Below are 16,247 nucleotides of genomic sequence, written 5' to 3' on the forward strand. Positions count from 1 at the left end.
AATATAAAATTAATATATAAAAACAGTAGCATATCAATTAGCCAAAAACAAACTAACAGAAAAACACATCAAAAAGGCAATCCCATTTATAATACTTATCAAAAAATAAAATACCATGCAGTAAATTCAACAAGCGAGGTGAAAGAGTTTTACAAGGAAAACTACAAAACATGGCAGAAGGAAGTTAAAGACAACACACACAAAAATGGGAAGACAGTCCATGTTCATGGATTGGAAGATTGAATATTATCAAAATGTCCATATTACCCAAAGCAATCTACAGAGTCATGCCATCCGTATCAAAATACCAGTGACATTCATCACACAAATAGAATAAATAATACTAACATTCAGATGGAACCAAAAAAGACTCCAAATAGACACAGTAATTCTGAGTAAAAAGAAAAAAGTTGAAGGTATTACACTACCTAACTTCAAAATATACTACAAAGCTATAGTAATCAAAAAAAGCATGCAACTGGCATAAAAACAGACATAGGAACTAATAGAAAAGAATAGAGAACACAGAAAAAAATCAGATTTTTTACAGCCAACTGAACATTAACAAAGGCACTGAGAACACACATTGAGGAAAGGACAGCCTCTTCAATAAACAGTGCTAGGAAAACTTGAAATCCATATATGTATGAACAAAACTAGACACCTGTTACTCACCATTACCAAAATCAACTCAAAATAGATTGAAGACTTACACAAAACCTAAAGTTAAAATACCTACAGAAAAACACAGTGGAAATGCTTCAGGACATAGGATTGGTCAAAGATTTAATGAATAAGACCTCAAAAGCACAGGCAACAAAAGAAAAAATAATCAAATGGGGTTATCAAACTAAAAAGCTTCTACAAAGGAAACAATGAACAGAGTAAACAGACCACCTACAGAATGGCAGAAAAATTTGCAAACCATGCATCTGACAAGGGGTTATATCACAGTATACAAAGAACCCAAACATTGCAATAGTAAACAAAACAAAACAAAAAATGGGAAGAGGAGTGGAATAGACATTTATCAAAGATGATATACAAATGGCCAACAAGTATATGAAAAATACTCAACATCACTAATCATCGGAGAAATCAAAATCACATTAAGAAATCATTTCACCCCAGTAAAACTGGCTATCATTAAAAGCACAGAAAATAAAAAATGTTGGTGAGGATGCAGAGAAGGGGGAACTCTCATACACTGCTTGTGGGATTATACATTAATACAACCATTATAAAAACAGTGTAGAGATTTCTCAAAGAACCACAGATAGAATTACAACACAATGCAGCAATCCAAATACTGGGCATTGACCCAAAGGAAGGAAATGAACAGGTGGAGGGGATACATGTCCTCCCATGTTTATTGAAGCCCTATTCACAATAGCCAAGATATAGAACCAACCTAAATGTCCATTAATAGATGATTGGATAAAGAAAATGTGGTATATATACACAATGGAATACTACGCAGCCATAAAAAAAAAGAATGAAATTCTGCCATTTGCAGCAGCACAGATGTGCTTGGGGAAAATCATGCTAAGTGAAATAAACCAGGCACAGGAAGAGACATATTGCATGTTCTCAGTCTTATGTAGGTATTAAAATAATAATAATCATAGTAAATTGAACTTTTAGAGGTAGAGAGCAGAAATGAACTTATTAGAGACAGGAAAGGGGAGGTGGAAGAGGGAATACTGAAAGGTTGGTATTAACACAAAATGACAGCTAGATAGAAAAAATAAGTTCTAGTGGTGTCTAGTAATACTAGGCATCAACAATTAAGAATAATTTATTGTATGTTCTTTAAAAAGCAATTAATACCAATTCTCTTAAAAGTATTATAAAATATTGAAATAGAGATCATTCTCCCAAGCTCATTCTCTACAGGCCAATATCTGTCATACTCATGTACACAAAAATCCTCAACAAAATACTACCAAACAGAATATGGCAACCCATCAAAAAAATTATACACTTTGATCAAGTGGGATTCATGCCACAGATGCAATGATGGTTCAATGTATGCAAATCATCTTGCTGCTTGTAGAATTCTCTCTTTGTCTTTGAGCTTTGTGAATTTATCTATAATATGTCTTGGGGAGGATCTTTTGGGGTTGAATCTGTTTGGGGACCTTTGAGCTTCCTGGATCTGAAGGTCTGTATCTCACCTTACACCTGAGAAGTTTTCTGTTACTATTTCCTCGAGTAGGTTTTCGATACCTTTTCCTTTCTGCTGCCATTCAGGAATACCCACAATTTGGATATGAGAGTGCTTGAGGTTGTCTGCTATCTCTCTTAGGTTTTCCTCATTATTTTTAATTATTTTTTCCTTTTTTTTTTTTTTTTTTTTTTTTTTTTTTTATTTTTAATTCTTTTTTTCTTTTTTTTTTCTTGCCTGCCTGAGTTATTTCAAAAAGACCATCTTCACACTCTGAAATTCTTTCTTCTGCTTGCTCTCCCCTGCTGCTCAAGCTCTCGGTTCTGTTTTATATTTCACTGAGTGATTCTTTCATTTCTAAAATTTCTGCTACACTCTTTTTTATGGTATTAATCTATTTGTAGATTTCCCCCTTCATATTCTGGATGTTTTTTCTTGTTTCATTGTGCTCTCTAATCGAGTCTTCCTTTATTTCTTCAAGTTTTCTTAAGATCATTGCTCAAAATTCTTTTTCAGACATTTCGAGGAGTCCTTGTTCCATGGAGTGTGACTTTGGGGCATTACTGTATCCTTTTGGTGGTATCATTTCTTCTTGATTGTTTGTACCTATAGTATTGTTTTGCTGATGCTTAGTCATTTGGTAGTGGGTTTGCTTCCTCTATTAGGCTGAGGTTGGCTGTGGAGAGGCCAAAGACAAAGAGAGAATTCTACAAGCAGAAAGAGAAAAGTGTCAGGTCACTTAGAGAGGAATCCCCATCAAACTAACAGCAGACTTCTCAACAGAACCCCTTCAAGCCAGAAGAAAGTGGAATGATATATTCAAAATACTAAAAGAAAAAAAAAACAAAAAAAACAGCGAGCCAAGAATTCCTTACCCAGCAAGACTGTCCTTCAGAAATTAAAGAGAAATAGTGTATTTCCCAGGCAAAAAAGTTGTGGGAGTTCACCACTACAGAACCATCCCTGCAAGAAATTCTCAAGGTAGTCATTCATCTGGAATCTGAATAATGGTGACCACCATCACAAATACACAGGAAAGGGCCGGCCCAGTGGCTCACTCGGGAGAGTGCGGTGCTGACAAATACACAGGAAAGAGCAAACCCCACAGTTCAAATGAAAATGCCAGCAAGAAAGAGAAAGGAGTGAAATCATTCCAACCTAAATTTCCAACTCACAATGAAGAAGAGAAATAAAAGGGGAAATAATGATCCAAAGATATTTAAAGCACCTAAACAAGCAGCAATTAAATGATAGGAAATAAAAAACACTTCTTAATAACTACTCTAAATCTGAATGGACTAAACTCCCCATTCAAAAGACACAGACTAACTAACTGGATTTAAAGTAAACCCATTTATATGCTGTGTTCAAGAGACCCAGCTCACCTGTGAAGACACTCATAGACTAAAAGTGAGAGGATGGAAAAAGATATACCATGCAAATGGAAACCAAAAACAAGCTGGAGTGGCTATTCTTATATCAGACAAAATAGACTTTAAACCAAAAAACATTTAAAAAGACAAAGAAGACCATTAAATAATGATAAAGGGAACTATCCACTTAGAAGACAAAACAGTCATAAACATGTATGCACCCAATACCAGAGCATCCAGATATATCAAGCAAACACTCTTAGGCCTAAAGAAGGAGATAGGACCTAATACATTAATTGTGGGTGATCTGAACACCCCTCCCTCAGTATGGGACAGGACTTCCAGACAACAAGTCAACAAAGAGATACAGGATTTAATCTACACACTAGACCAACTGGACGTGGCAGGTATATACAGACCATTTCACCCAACAGCTAAAGAATACACGTCCTTCTCATCAGCTCATGATACATTCTCCAGGATAGACCACATATTAGGTCACAAAACTAGTCTCAGCAATTTTTAAAAACTTGAAACCATTCCAATAATCTTTTCAGACTACAATGGACTAAAACTGGAACTAAACAATAAGCAAAATGCTGGAAGCTATACAAAGACATGGAAAATAAATAATAGGCTTCTGAATGACTTGTGTGTCCAAGAAGAAATTAAACAGGAAATCAAAAAATTTCTAGAAACTAATTAAAATAAAGATACATCATACCAAAACCTCTGGGATACTGCAATTGCAGTATTAAAAGGTAAATTTATTACAGTAAATGCTTATATTAAAAAAATAGAAAGACTTCAAATAAACTAACACTACACCTAATCATACCAAAACCTCTGGGATACTGCAATTGCAGTATTAAAAGGTAAATTTATTACAGTAAATGCTTATATTAAAAAAATAGAAAGACTTCAAATAAACTAACACTACACCTAAAAGAACTTGAAAAACAAGAATTCAAACCGAAAGGCAGTAGACAGAAAGAAATAATTAACATCAGAGCAGAACTAAAAGAAATAGAGACCCAAAAACAATAGAAAAAATCAACAAAACTAAACTTTGACTTTTCAAGAAGATAAACAAAATAGACACACCATTAGCTAGATTAACAAAAAAAAAAAAAAAAAAAAAAAAAAAGGAGAGAGAAGACCCAAATTAAAAAAATCTGAAATGGAAAGGGAGACACTGCAACTGATACTGGAGAAATACAAAGAATCATTAGAGACTATTATAAAAAACTGTATGAGAACAAACTTGAAAATCTGGAAGACATGGGTATTTTCTAAACACACGTAAATTACCAAAACTGGACCAAGAAGAGAGAGAAAACCGGAACAGACCAATAACAAACAAGGAGATTGAAGCAGTAATGAACAACCTTCCAACAAAAAAAAATCCTGGTCCGGATTGCTTTACAGCTGAATTCTATCAAACTCTTAAAGAGGAGTTAATACGGATACCAATTCTCCTCAAACCATTCAAAACAATTGAAACAGATGATACTCTCCCAAACTCACTCTATGAGGCCAACATAACTCAGATGCCACAACCAGATAAAGACACATTAGAAAAGGAAAATTATAGGCCAATATCCTTGATCAACTTAGATGCTAAAATCCTCAACAAAAAATTAGCAATCAGAATACAGCAACATATTTACAAAATTATACACTATGATCAAGTGGGATTCATCCCAGGGATGCAAGGATGGTTCAACACATGAAAGTCAATAAATGTGATACACCACATCAACAAGCTCAGGGACAAAGATCATGTGATTATCTCAATAGATGCTGAAAAAGCATTTGACAAAATTCAACATTCCTTCATGATAAAGACTCTCTACAAATTAGTTATAGAAGGAAAATGTCTTAACACGATAAAAGCCATTTATGACAAGCCTATTGCCAGTATTATTCTGAGTGGGGAAAAATTGAAGGCCTTCCCCTTAAAGACAGGAACAAGACAAGGATGTCCACTCTCATCACTTCTATTCAACATAGTACTGGAGGTACTAGCTAGAGCAATCAGGCTAGAGAAAGAAGTAAAGGGAATCCAAGATTGGAAAAGATAAAGTCAAACTTTCCCTATTTGCAGATGACATGATACTGATACGATGTATAGAAAAACCTAGACTCTATCAAAATACTCTTAGAGCTGGTTAATAACTTCAGTAACATTTCAGGATACAAAATAAATGCTCCAAATCAATAGCATTTATATACTCAAGTAATGAATTAACAGAAAAAGAAACAAAGAAAGTAAGTGCATTTACAATTGTCACAAAAAAAAAAATGCGATACCTAGGGATCAATTTAACTAAGGAGGTAAAAGACCTCTACAATGAGAATTACAAACCACTTCTGAAAGAAACTAAAGAAGACACAAAAAGATGGAAAGGTATTCCATGCTCTCGGATTGGAAGAATTAACATTGTGAAAATGTCTATACTACCCAAAACGATCTACAGATTCAATGCAATCCCCATCAAAATACCAATGACATTCTTCACAGAAATTTTAAAAACAATCTTACCTTTCATATGGAAAAAAAGACCCCAAATAGCCAAGGTAATCCTGAGCAAAAAAAAAAAAAAAAAAAAAAAAAGCCGAAGGCATAACTCTGCCTGACTTCAAATTATACTACAAAGCTATTGTAACCACAACAGGGTGGAACTGATATAGAAACAGACATTCAAACCAGTGGCGTTGAATAGAAAACTCAGAAATCACTCCTCAGACTTATAGCCATCTGATATTAGACAAAGGCAACAAAAATCTACATTGGAGAAAAGATTGCCTCTTCAACAAGGGGTGCTGGTAAAACTGGATATCCATATGCAGAAGAATGAAACTAGATATGCATCTCTCACCACACACTAAAATCAACTCAGAATGGATATAAGACCTGAAACTGTCAAATTACTAAGGGAAAATATAAGTGAAACATTTCAGCAGTAAGGTCAGGGCACAGGCTTTATGAACATGAGCCCAAAAGCACAAGCAGCAAAAGAAAAAATAAAATAGATTATATCAAACTAAAAATTTTCTGCACAGCAAAGGAAACAATCAACAGAGTAAAAAGACAAACAACAGAGTGGGAGAAAATATTTGCAAAATATACATCTGACAAAGGATTAATATCCAGAATATACAAGGAACTCAAACAACTTTACAGTAAAAAACCAAGTAGCCCAATTAAAAAATGGGCAAAGGAGATGAATAGGAATTCTCAAAGGAAGATATACGAATGGCCAACAGACACATGAAAAAATGCTCTACATCACTCAGCATTCGTGAAATGCAAATCAAAACCACACTGAGATACCCTCTCACTCCAGTTAGGATGGCTAATATCCAAAAGGCTATGAACAATAAATGCTGGCGAGGTTGTGGAGTAAAAGGAACCCTCCTACAGTGTTAGTGGTACTGCAAAATGGTGCAGCCTTTATGGAAAATGGTTTGGAGTTTCCTCAAACAATTACAGTTAGATCTACCATGTGATCCAACTCTTCCAATGCTGAGAATATACCCAGAGGAATGGAAATCATCCTGCTGAAGGGATACCTGTACTCCAGTGTTTATTGCAGCACTATTTACAATAGCTAAGACTTGGAAGCAGCCCAAATGTCCATCATCAGATGAGTGGATTCGGAAACTGTGGTATATCTACATAACGGAATTCTACTTTGCTTTAAAAAATAATGAAATAGGGCCGGCCCATGGCTCACTCGGGAGAGTGCGGTGCTGATAACACCAAGGCCGCGGGTTTGGATCCCATATAGGGATGGCCGGTTGGCTCACTGGCTGAGCGTGGTGCTGACAACACCAAGTCAAGGGTTAAGATCCCCTTACCGGTCATCTTTTAAAAATAATAATAATAATAATGAAATATTACTATTTGCAGCAACATGGATGGACTTAGAAAAAATTATAATAAGTGAAATAAGTCAGGCACAGAAATAGTAATACCACATGTTCTTGCTTATTTGTGGGAGCTAAAAATAAATAAATAAATACACAAAAAAACCGGATGGGAGGAGAGGGGAAGAAGTCACCACAATCACAATTCCTTGAATTTTTTAAGACAAGTGAACAGATATGATGTTCATGGGTGGGAGAGGGGAGGGAGGATTTGGTAATGGGACATGAAAATCAACTAAATTGTATATTGACAAAATTAAAAAAAAGTTTTTTTCATCAAAATAAACTTGTTAAAAGAATTAATTACTTGTGTATACATTTAGCTTTCTCTTATCTGGAAGTCTTGCTCTTTGTGAAGCAAGACAACTCATTTTCACAGCCCAGAATTAAGCAGGCACATATAGGCTATCTCTACAAGAAGGTTCTGCTTAGGAAAAGCAAACAATGAACACAAAAACATGTGCTATATTGGTTTAGTAAATTTGGAAACAAGAATCATTGCCCTGTGTTTCTCTGTTGGGTTTTTGTAACAGAAACAAACAAATTGAAGGATAATGAGGCCAAAATCTTTGCAATATGTTTATGTTTTAGGAAACAATCACACACAATGTAAAACTAGCAACAGCATAAAAAGGCAGCATTCTCAACTTTAACCACTTGAAGCAACACTTAATTTTTATAACTATGAAAAATGACAAACAGAAAGAGAAACCAAAATTTGATAGATCTCATTTACATAAATTGATACCTCCTATCAATTACATTAAATTTCATATTAGCCATTGTTTATGTCTTTTTATTCATCTGAAACAGTATTCCATGAAACTTGATACTAACTCAACTGTAAGCTCCATATGTGAATTTTAATCTAAATAAAGATGAGTATTACATCATATTTGAGAATTCTTATCATTTCAACTTGGTAACAGCAAATTGAGTAAGCAGGTATAACTCATACAAGACCCAATGTTATTCAAATGTCTGATTAGAGTTTAAAACTGTTTACCCTCTTGAAGAAGAAACACATATTTCTGATGCAATATCTTCCTTCAGAAAGAAGAGGTTAATGTATTTTGATATATAACATGTCAGTCATATATTATCACTTAGATAAGGCAGTATCCTAACATGTTTATAAATATCATTCCTACACTTCAAAAAATGAGAGTTACTAACAATTCCAGTTACTGAGGATAATGGGAGAAAAGTAGAAACAAGAGATATATCTAAAGCTAAGATTACACATATCATCATGGAGTATCTGTGAACCCAGATGTTTGGAAGTCTGTGGGTTCTAGAAAAATAAGCAGAGACAACAATCCAAGCAGGTGACCAAAATGAGGGAGGGACCAACTGAAATCAAGGAAAGTGTGGAGCACACTGGTGATAAGGGTAGTCACTGTATCAGCTAGTTTTTGCTGCATAACAAACCATCCCCAAACATAGTGGCTTGCACCACCATTTGTTTACACAATAATTTTAAGGGCTGGCAATTTGGACTGGGACCAGGCTCAGTGGGATGATGCTTATGGTCTTGGCTAAGTTCAGTTTATGACAACAGAGTCTCATTTCTGTTCCTACAATTACTTACGTGGTCACCCAGGAGCTGGCTGATACTGAAGTATCTTTGTTCTCCTCCATGTGGCCTCCCACATTTATGCAGGCTAGTGTGACTTCCTCACATGATGGTCTCATGGTTCCAAGAGCAGCAGCAACAGAGTCTACTTAGAGTAGACTTGGAACTCTTACAACTTCACTTCCATCAAATCGATTAGTCGAAGAAAGTCACAAAACTTGCCAGATTCAAGAGGTGGAGATATAAACTCAATAGTTGAAATGAAGAAATGCAAAGTATTGTGGCCATTTTTGCAATCTATCATAGACACCTAACACATCCATTCAAGGAAGCATCTGTGGAAGCATCACTAGAATAATTAAGAACATGAGTGGGGAGCTATCACTCAGCAAATATAATCCCCTTTCTGCAAAGAATCCCCAAAGCCAATCTCATGTCTCTATTCCTCAGGCTGTAGATGAAGGGGTTTAACATGGGGGTCACCACTGTATACATAACTGAAGCAATTGCATCCTTGACTTTAGAATTGTTTGAGGAATGAAAGAAGTAAATAATTGCAAGAGTTCCATAATACAAAAACACCACAAAGAGGTGGGAGCCACAGGTGGACAGAACTTTGCAGATCCTCTTCATGGAGGGGACCCTCAGGATGGTGGCCCCAATAGAGACATAAGAGCCCAAAATAACACTCAATGGCAGGAGAGTTAACACTCCCGCCTCAGTGAAGATGACCAGCTCATTGAGGGAGGTGTCTGAGCAGCTCAGCTTCAGGAGGGCAGTGATGTCACAGAAGAAGTGGGGGATGGTGTTGTCAGCACAGAAGGACAGGTAGGAGAGGAGGAAGGTGTGCAACAGAGCAGGAGGAGGGTGTGCAACAGGGCACGTATACAAGAGAAGAACCAGGACCCAGCCACCAGTAAGACACATAGCTCCCTCCTCATAATGACGACGTAGTGGAGTGGGTTGCAAATGGCCACATACCTGTCATATGCCATCACTCCAAGAAGGAAATTTTCAAGACAGCCAAAGAGTATAAAAAAATACATCTGAGTAATGCACGCCTCATAGGGGATGGATGGATGTTGAGTCTGCATGTTCATGAGCATCTTTGGGACAGTGACAGAAGAAAAGGAGACATCAGTGAGGGCCAAGTGGCTGAGGAAGAAGTACATGGGGGTGTGGAGGCGAGAGTCCAGCCTGATGAGCAGGACGATGAGCAGGTTCCCCAGCACCGTGGTCAGGTACATGCCCAGGAACAGGGTGAAGAACACGCCCTGCTGCTCTGGCCGGATGGGGAGCCCCAGGAGGAGGAACTGGGACACGCTGCTCTGGTTCTCCCTTCTCATGCTACTTTTCTCTGTGCTGGAGATGAAGGGAATAGGAAATATCAGCCCCTGAGATATGGTGGTTATCATCACCACGTGTGCGTTATAGCCACAGGCTTTTTTCCCAAGGAGTTTATCAAAATTCGGACAGATTGCATATTTTGCTGAAGGAATTTTCAGTCTGCCCCATTCTAGTCACAGAGCACATCAGATTTTGAATGCAAACACGATTTCCTTCAAAGGGATATTCACTTATTTGGCCATTTCCCACACAATTTTTGGCACTGGGAGTGTAAAAGAAAATCAATTTTCCAGGCCCCTTCCTGCTTGGACTTGACATTCTGTGGGCACCTTATTGAGTTCTGGGCAAGCGATACAGCTTTGAAGCCTGGTGGCTTGAGCTGGATTCCTACCTCAATGACTTACTACCTGCAGGGACTTGGGCAACTGTACCTCTTTGTGTACATAAGTTACCTCTACTATAAAGTAATAATAATACTATTACCTAGTTATGTAAATACTGGGAGGATTAAATGAGTTAATACACATAATAAATTCACATCATAGCTCTATATATAGTAGTGTGAAATAATGTTAACTATTTCAGTAGGACAAGTTCAACAGATAAATCTGGTATCAAACTCCAGGAACTCAATAGAACAGAAAAGCGATGTGGGCATCAGACAAGACCCTGCTGCTGGTGTAAAGAAATTGTCAACCTCCTGGTCTTTCACACTCCCTGAGAATCTGCAGATATCCTGGATCCTGGGGATTAATCTCCTGATGGCAGTGAAATTAGAAATATTTTTTCTTCTTCACTGTGTTATATTCCACCCCCACCCTCCAGTATGAGCAGACATGTTCAGTGAAACACTTGAGAACTTGCTCCCAGGAACCTTCCCAGAGGCCTAAGATCGTGCTGATGCTATAGGATTTGTAACATCTACTAAAACTCATAGTTAGCTAATTAGGTATGCTTAATTCCCAATATTAGCCTTAACATAGATAGTAGTTAATATTTCATGAATTGCTACCAGGGCATAGGCTTTAATAATATTAAATTGTTAAATTTATGTTATCAGAAAACTAAGTTTCAGAGTAGTTAAATAATTAGTCCAAAGTCACAAAAGAAGTCCATCACCAGAGGAGTGGAAAAGGAAACTGTGGTATTTCTATACAATGGAATTCTACTCTGCTATAAAAAAGAATAAATACTACCATTCACCACAACATGAGAAAATTATATTAAGTGAAAGAAGTCAGGCACAGAAAGAGAAATACCACATGTTCTCATTTATTTGTGGGAGCTAAAAATAAATAAATAAATAAACACACAAACAAAGGGTGCGGAGGGAAGAAGACACAAGAAACACAACAGTTCCTTGAACTTGTTAAGTGAACAGATGTGATGTAGGAGGGGAGGAGAGACAGGGAGGGGGGAAGAGGAATGGGTAAAGGGTCATAAAAATCCACTACAATGTATATTGAGAAGTGAAAACAAACGAACAAACAAAAAGCCACAAAAGTAATAACTGACACAGTAGAATTCCAATCCATGTCAGTATAATCAGAGAGCCTGCTTGTCACCATTCTGCTGGTCCTGCCCCCTCATTCATTTGTCACAAAATTCTGGACCTCGCCTCTGAATTGTTTCAGGGCTTCAAAAATACTCCAGGCCCCTATTTGATTTTCTGCCAACACTCATACGTCTAATGACCCTATATTTTATTACCCAAGTCAGGAAGCCTTTGTGAGTGACAGGGGAAAATATACAATAATTATGCCAGGACAACAGGTCTACAGGAGCCTTTCCTAGGCAAATCAGTATGTACAGTCACTTACAACACACATGAAAATTTGCAAAGGGCTTTTATGTGTATTTAATTGTGTTACTGAACAAACATTTATTGAATGCTTGTTAAGCAGACGGTACAGTAGTTAATTTTTTTCATGTGACTAGTGTAGAAACAGAAGTGTGAAATCACACACTTGAGGGCAAATAGTAGTTGGTGGATTCTCATCTCAAGCACAGGACTTCTGATAGTCTGCCCTAGACACCTGGCCACTCCTCCAGTGGGAGTTAAATCAGAGTTAGAGGTCATATACGGAAGTCTTGGAAAGGGAATCCAGAGAGAGACTGTCAGTCTGAAGCACAGGTACCTGACAGAAGAGCCTCTCCAAAGAGCCGAGAGGAGCTCAGCCAATGAGTCATCTCAGGTAGGAGGGGACCAGGAGGAGGGCAGGGATTTAACACCTGCTGAGACCTGGCTGCCCACTGGGATTTATTGGGCCAGGCTTCTGCTTGGAAGTCAAGCATCTCTGGGGAGAAATTCAGAAGTTAATATGTCAACTAAAATCCTCATGTCCAATGGCTGAACAGCAAAAAGGTAACCTTGACTGAAGCTACTCCCTGTGTGAAAGAGGCAGCTGAACGCACTCTCAGGGATGAGAAGGGAAGCTGTGAGGTGGAGTTTCATGAAGGGTCTTTGGATGAGCCTGTTTTTCCTCTTGTCCTTGCACAAAACACTCTGCTTTGGACTGTCAGAAAATGACAGTCGCACTGTCATTTCTGTGCCCGACTTGTTTCACTTAATATAAGTTTCATTGATAATCTCTTGCGTTTCAGTAATATTCATAATGCTAACTCCCATTTATTACATGTTATACTACGCCACATATCAGGTAAATCCTTACTCTCATCACATTTTACATTTCAGGCTGCTGAGCTTCACAGATTTCAAGCTCAAGGTCATAAAGCCAGGAAGAGTCAAAAATAAAGATTTTAACTGAGACATGTGTGACACCAGACCCTAAGCACTTAATCACTACCATGTTCCCAAGAATAGATATATGGCATTATTGAGAGACAGTGAAGGAAAGTGTCCACACAGCACTCTGGTGTCTTCAAATCGCAGGAGCACTGACTGCCAAGTTAGCTTCAAAAGGAGCTTCCAGTATGTGCCTGAAATAAGAGATAATCCATAAAAGGAGAATGTGTCTGTGAGTCTGTCTCTCAAACATGTAAGAATGCACACACAAACACACACACATTGCCATATCATGATTTCAATTCCCTTTCTTCTATACCTATTCCTGATTAAAATAGTGAGAATATGAATTATACCAAAAAATTCATGTAGTCACACACACATGCACACTGGCATAAATCTCTCTGACCTATACTCATTCTAGATAAAAACAGTCAGGGTTTGTATAACTTTCACACTAAAAATTTACACACAACTGATGAAACATTATCATATACAACACAACACATTTAAACATTACACCTAAAAAAGCACATGTTATATTCACTCAATTCTACATTCAGTCTTGTAGTGAAACACAACACACTAACAGAACCCTAAACAGCACATGCACACAGATACACACACACTCACATCCACACCTTACAAAGAAGAAATTAATCTAGCCCTCAATGATCAATCTACTCTTCCTACATGAAGAGAGTGGGTGTGCAAGTCCATTGCATACTTAATATACTGGGTAATACAAACAACAGCAAAAACACACATGCACACGCATACACATTCTCACATACATACACACATCCAGTGCCAAGTGATGACTCCCATCTCTCTCTGACCTGTGATAATCTTTGGTGAGCTTAGATACATTCAGGTCAAGACTCTTTTCTGAGACCTCACTTTGTATTCAGGAAAACCAGTATCCAAGGATGAGAAGAAGTTCCCCTGACCTAAGGATCTTTCGAATGTTTCATGCCTGTTTTCGAGCAGCAGAAAAATTGGCAAGATCTCCATTCACCAGGAAGATTAATACCCAGGGGAAAATAACCCCAAACTTCTGGCTAGGGAAGGAGCCAGCAGGGACTAATTGCCCAATTTCCTGCTTTCCCCGTGGGAGGGAACTTGTGAAGGAACTAGAGGGGCTGAGCCTCAGGAGTCACAGGAGAAGGTGTCCTTAATGTTGATGTTGATGTTATGAAAAGCAGCAGTGGCCATACTCACCTAGCATTCTGACGTAACCACAGCATGGAGTTGGCTTCTCCACACATCACAGAATGGCCCAGAGTAAAGCCTGACCCTCGCAAACTCCCACCCCACTGACCCTGCCTCTTTTTGAGCACACATTCCACTGCCACCTGAGAGCTTGCGGGTCTCCTAACTGCCCTGAGATACTCTGCAGGACAGGGTCTGAGGCTTGTTCAGGAGGTAGGAGAGTGGCAAGATTGACCCCCAGGGCAATAAACACAGAGTGATCTGAGACCGGTAACAGCTCTATCCCTTACTCACTGGTTGCCCTTAGCAAAGGCCTTAAGTTCTATGAGGTTCTGTTTCCTCAGATCTTTTGTGGGTAGTTATAGTATCTTGCTCATGGGGTTATTGTGGGAGTTAAATGAAATTCTTTATGCAAAAGCACTAACCTTAGCCACTTTTCTGAAAACCAACTGGCCTAAAAAAGGACTAATCTTCTAATCGGTTTGCCAAACAAAACTTGCATCTTAGGGCTGGTGGGTTGCTCAGTTGGTGAGAGTGCAGTGTTTAAACACCAAGTCAAGAGTTCAGATCCCCACACTGGCCAGGCAACAGCAACAAAAACTATTACCCTAATAATTGTCCTAGTTGCTATTACTGTGCAACACACCAACCCCTATAATAATAGCATTGAACAACCATTTTTTAAAATAATTTTTACTATATTTTGTGCATATTTATGGGCTACAGAGTTGACTATCAGTATTTGTGTCCAGTATGTGATGATGAAATTAGTATTCTTAGCATGTTCATCAGCACAAATCATAATTACTTTTTGTGTCCTTTACCTAATTACTCCCTATCCTCCTCCCCCTGCCTTTCCATCTTTGGAAACTATAGGTCTGTTCTCTCCTTCTGGAAGTTCAACATTTTATTATGGTATTTCATTCTTTCTCTTAAACAATGATTTATAATGTTCATGAATTCTGTGGGTCAGGAATTCAGAAAAGACACAATCTGTCTCTGATCCACAGTGTCTGGAGTCTCAGCTTGAAGAATTGAAGATAGGGTATTACAATTACCTTGAAGGTAAAGAGATTAAATTCACCAGTCAAAAGACATAGAGTGGCTGAATAGACAGTGTGGTACTGTCATAAAACCAGACATTCAGACCAATGGATCAGAATAGACAAGGAAGAAATCAGCCCACATACTTACAGCCAACTGATCTTTGACAAAGGCAACAAGAACATACACTGGGGAAAAAACTGCCTCTTTAGTAAATGGTGCTGGGAAAATTGAACATCCATATGCAAAAGTATGAAACTGGACATATACCTCTCACAATACACCAAATCAGCTCAAAATGGATTAAAGACTTAAATATAAGAACCAAAACCATAAAATTACTAAAAGAAAACAAAGGGGAAACACTCGAGGGAATAGAACTGGTCAAAGACTTTATGGATAAGACCCCAGAAGCAAAGCAACAAAAGAAAAAAAAATGGGATTACATCAAACTAAAAACCTTCTGCACAGCAAAGGAAACAATCAACAGAGCAGAAAGACAACCTATGGAGTGGGTGAAAATATTTGCAAACTATATATCTAACAAGGGATTAATATCCAGAATATATAAGAAACTCAAATAACTACACAGTGAAAAAACCAAATAATTCAATTAAAAAATGGGCAATGAAGATGAGTAGACATTTTTCAAAGGAAGACATACAAATGGCCAACAGGTACATGAAAAATGTTCAGCATCACTAGTCATCAGAGAAATGCAATTCAAATTCACATTGAGATATTATCTCACCACACTTAGACTGGCCATTATTACAAAGATTGAGAATAACAAATGCTGGCCAGGTTGTAGGGAAAGGGGAACTGTTCTACACTGTTGGGGGAATTATA

General features: G+C 37.7%; 1 protein-coding gene across 1 annotated transcript; it reads right to left on the reverse strand.

Annotated features, from left to right (window-relative positions):
- Positions 1 to 9,430: 9,430 nt before the first annotated feature.
- Positions 9,431 to 10,395, reverse strand: LOC103609248 (olfactory receptor 1J4-like). The gene is given in 2 exon segments (XM_008593600.1): positions 9,431 to 9,880; positions 9,883 to 10,395. Coding segments are annotated over 2 exon segments (963 nt in total).
- Between the last annotated feature and the right edge of the window lie 5,852 nt (positions 10,396 to 16,247).

This window comes from Galeopterus variegatus, unplaced genomic scaffold, assembly GCF_000696425.1.
Source record: "Galeopterus variegatus unplaced genomic scaffold, G_variegatus-3.0.2 Scaffold9388, whole genome shotgun sequence".
In the NCBI taxonomy this organism is placed as follows: Eukaryota; Metazoa; Chordata; class Mammalia; order Dermoptera; family Cynocephalidae; genus Galeopterus; species Galeopterus variegatus.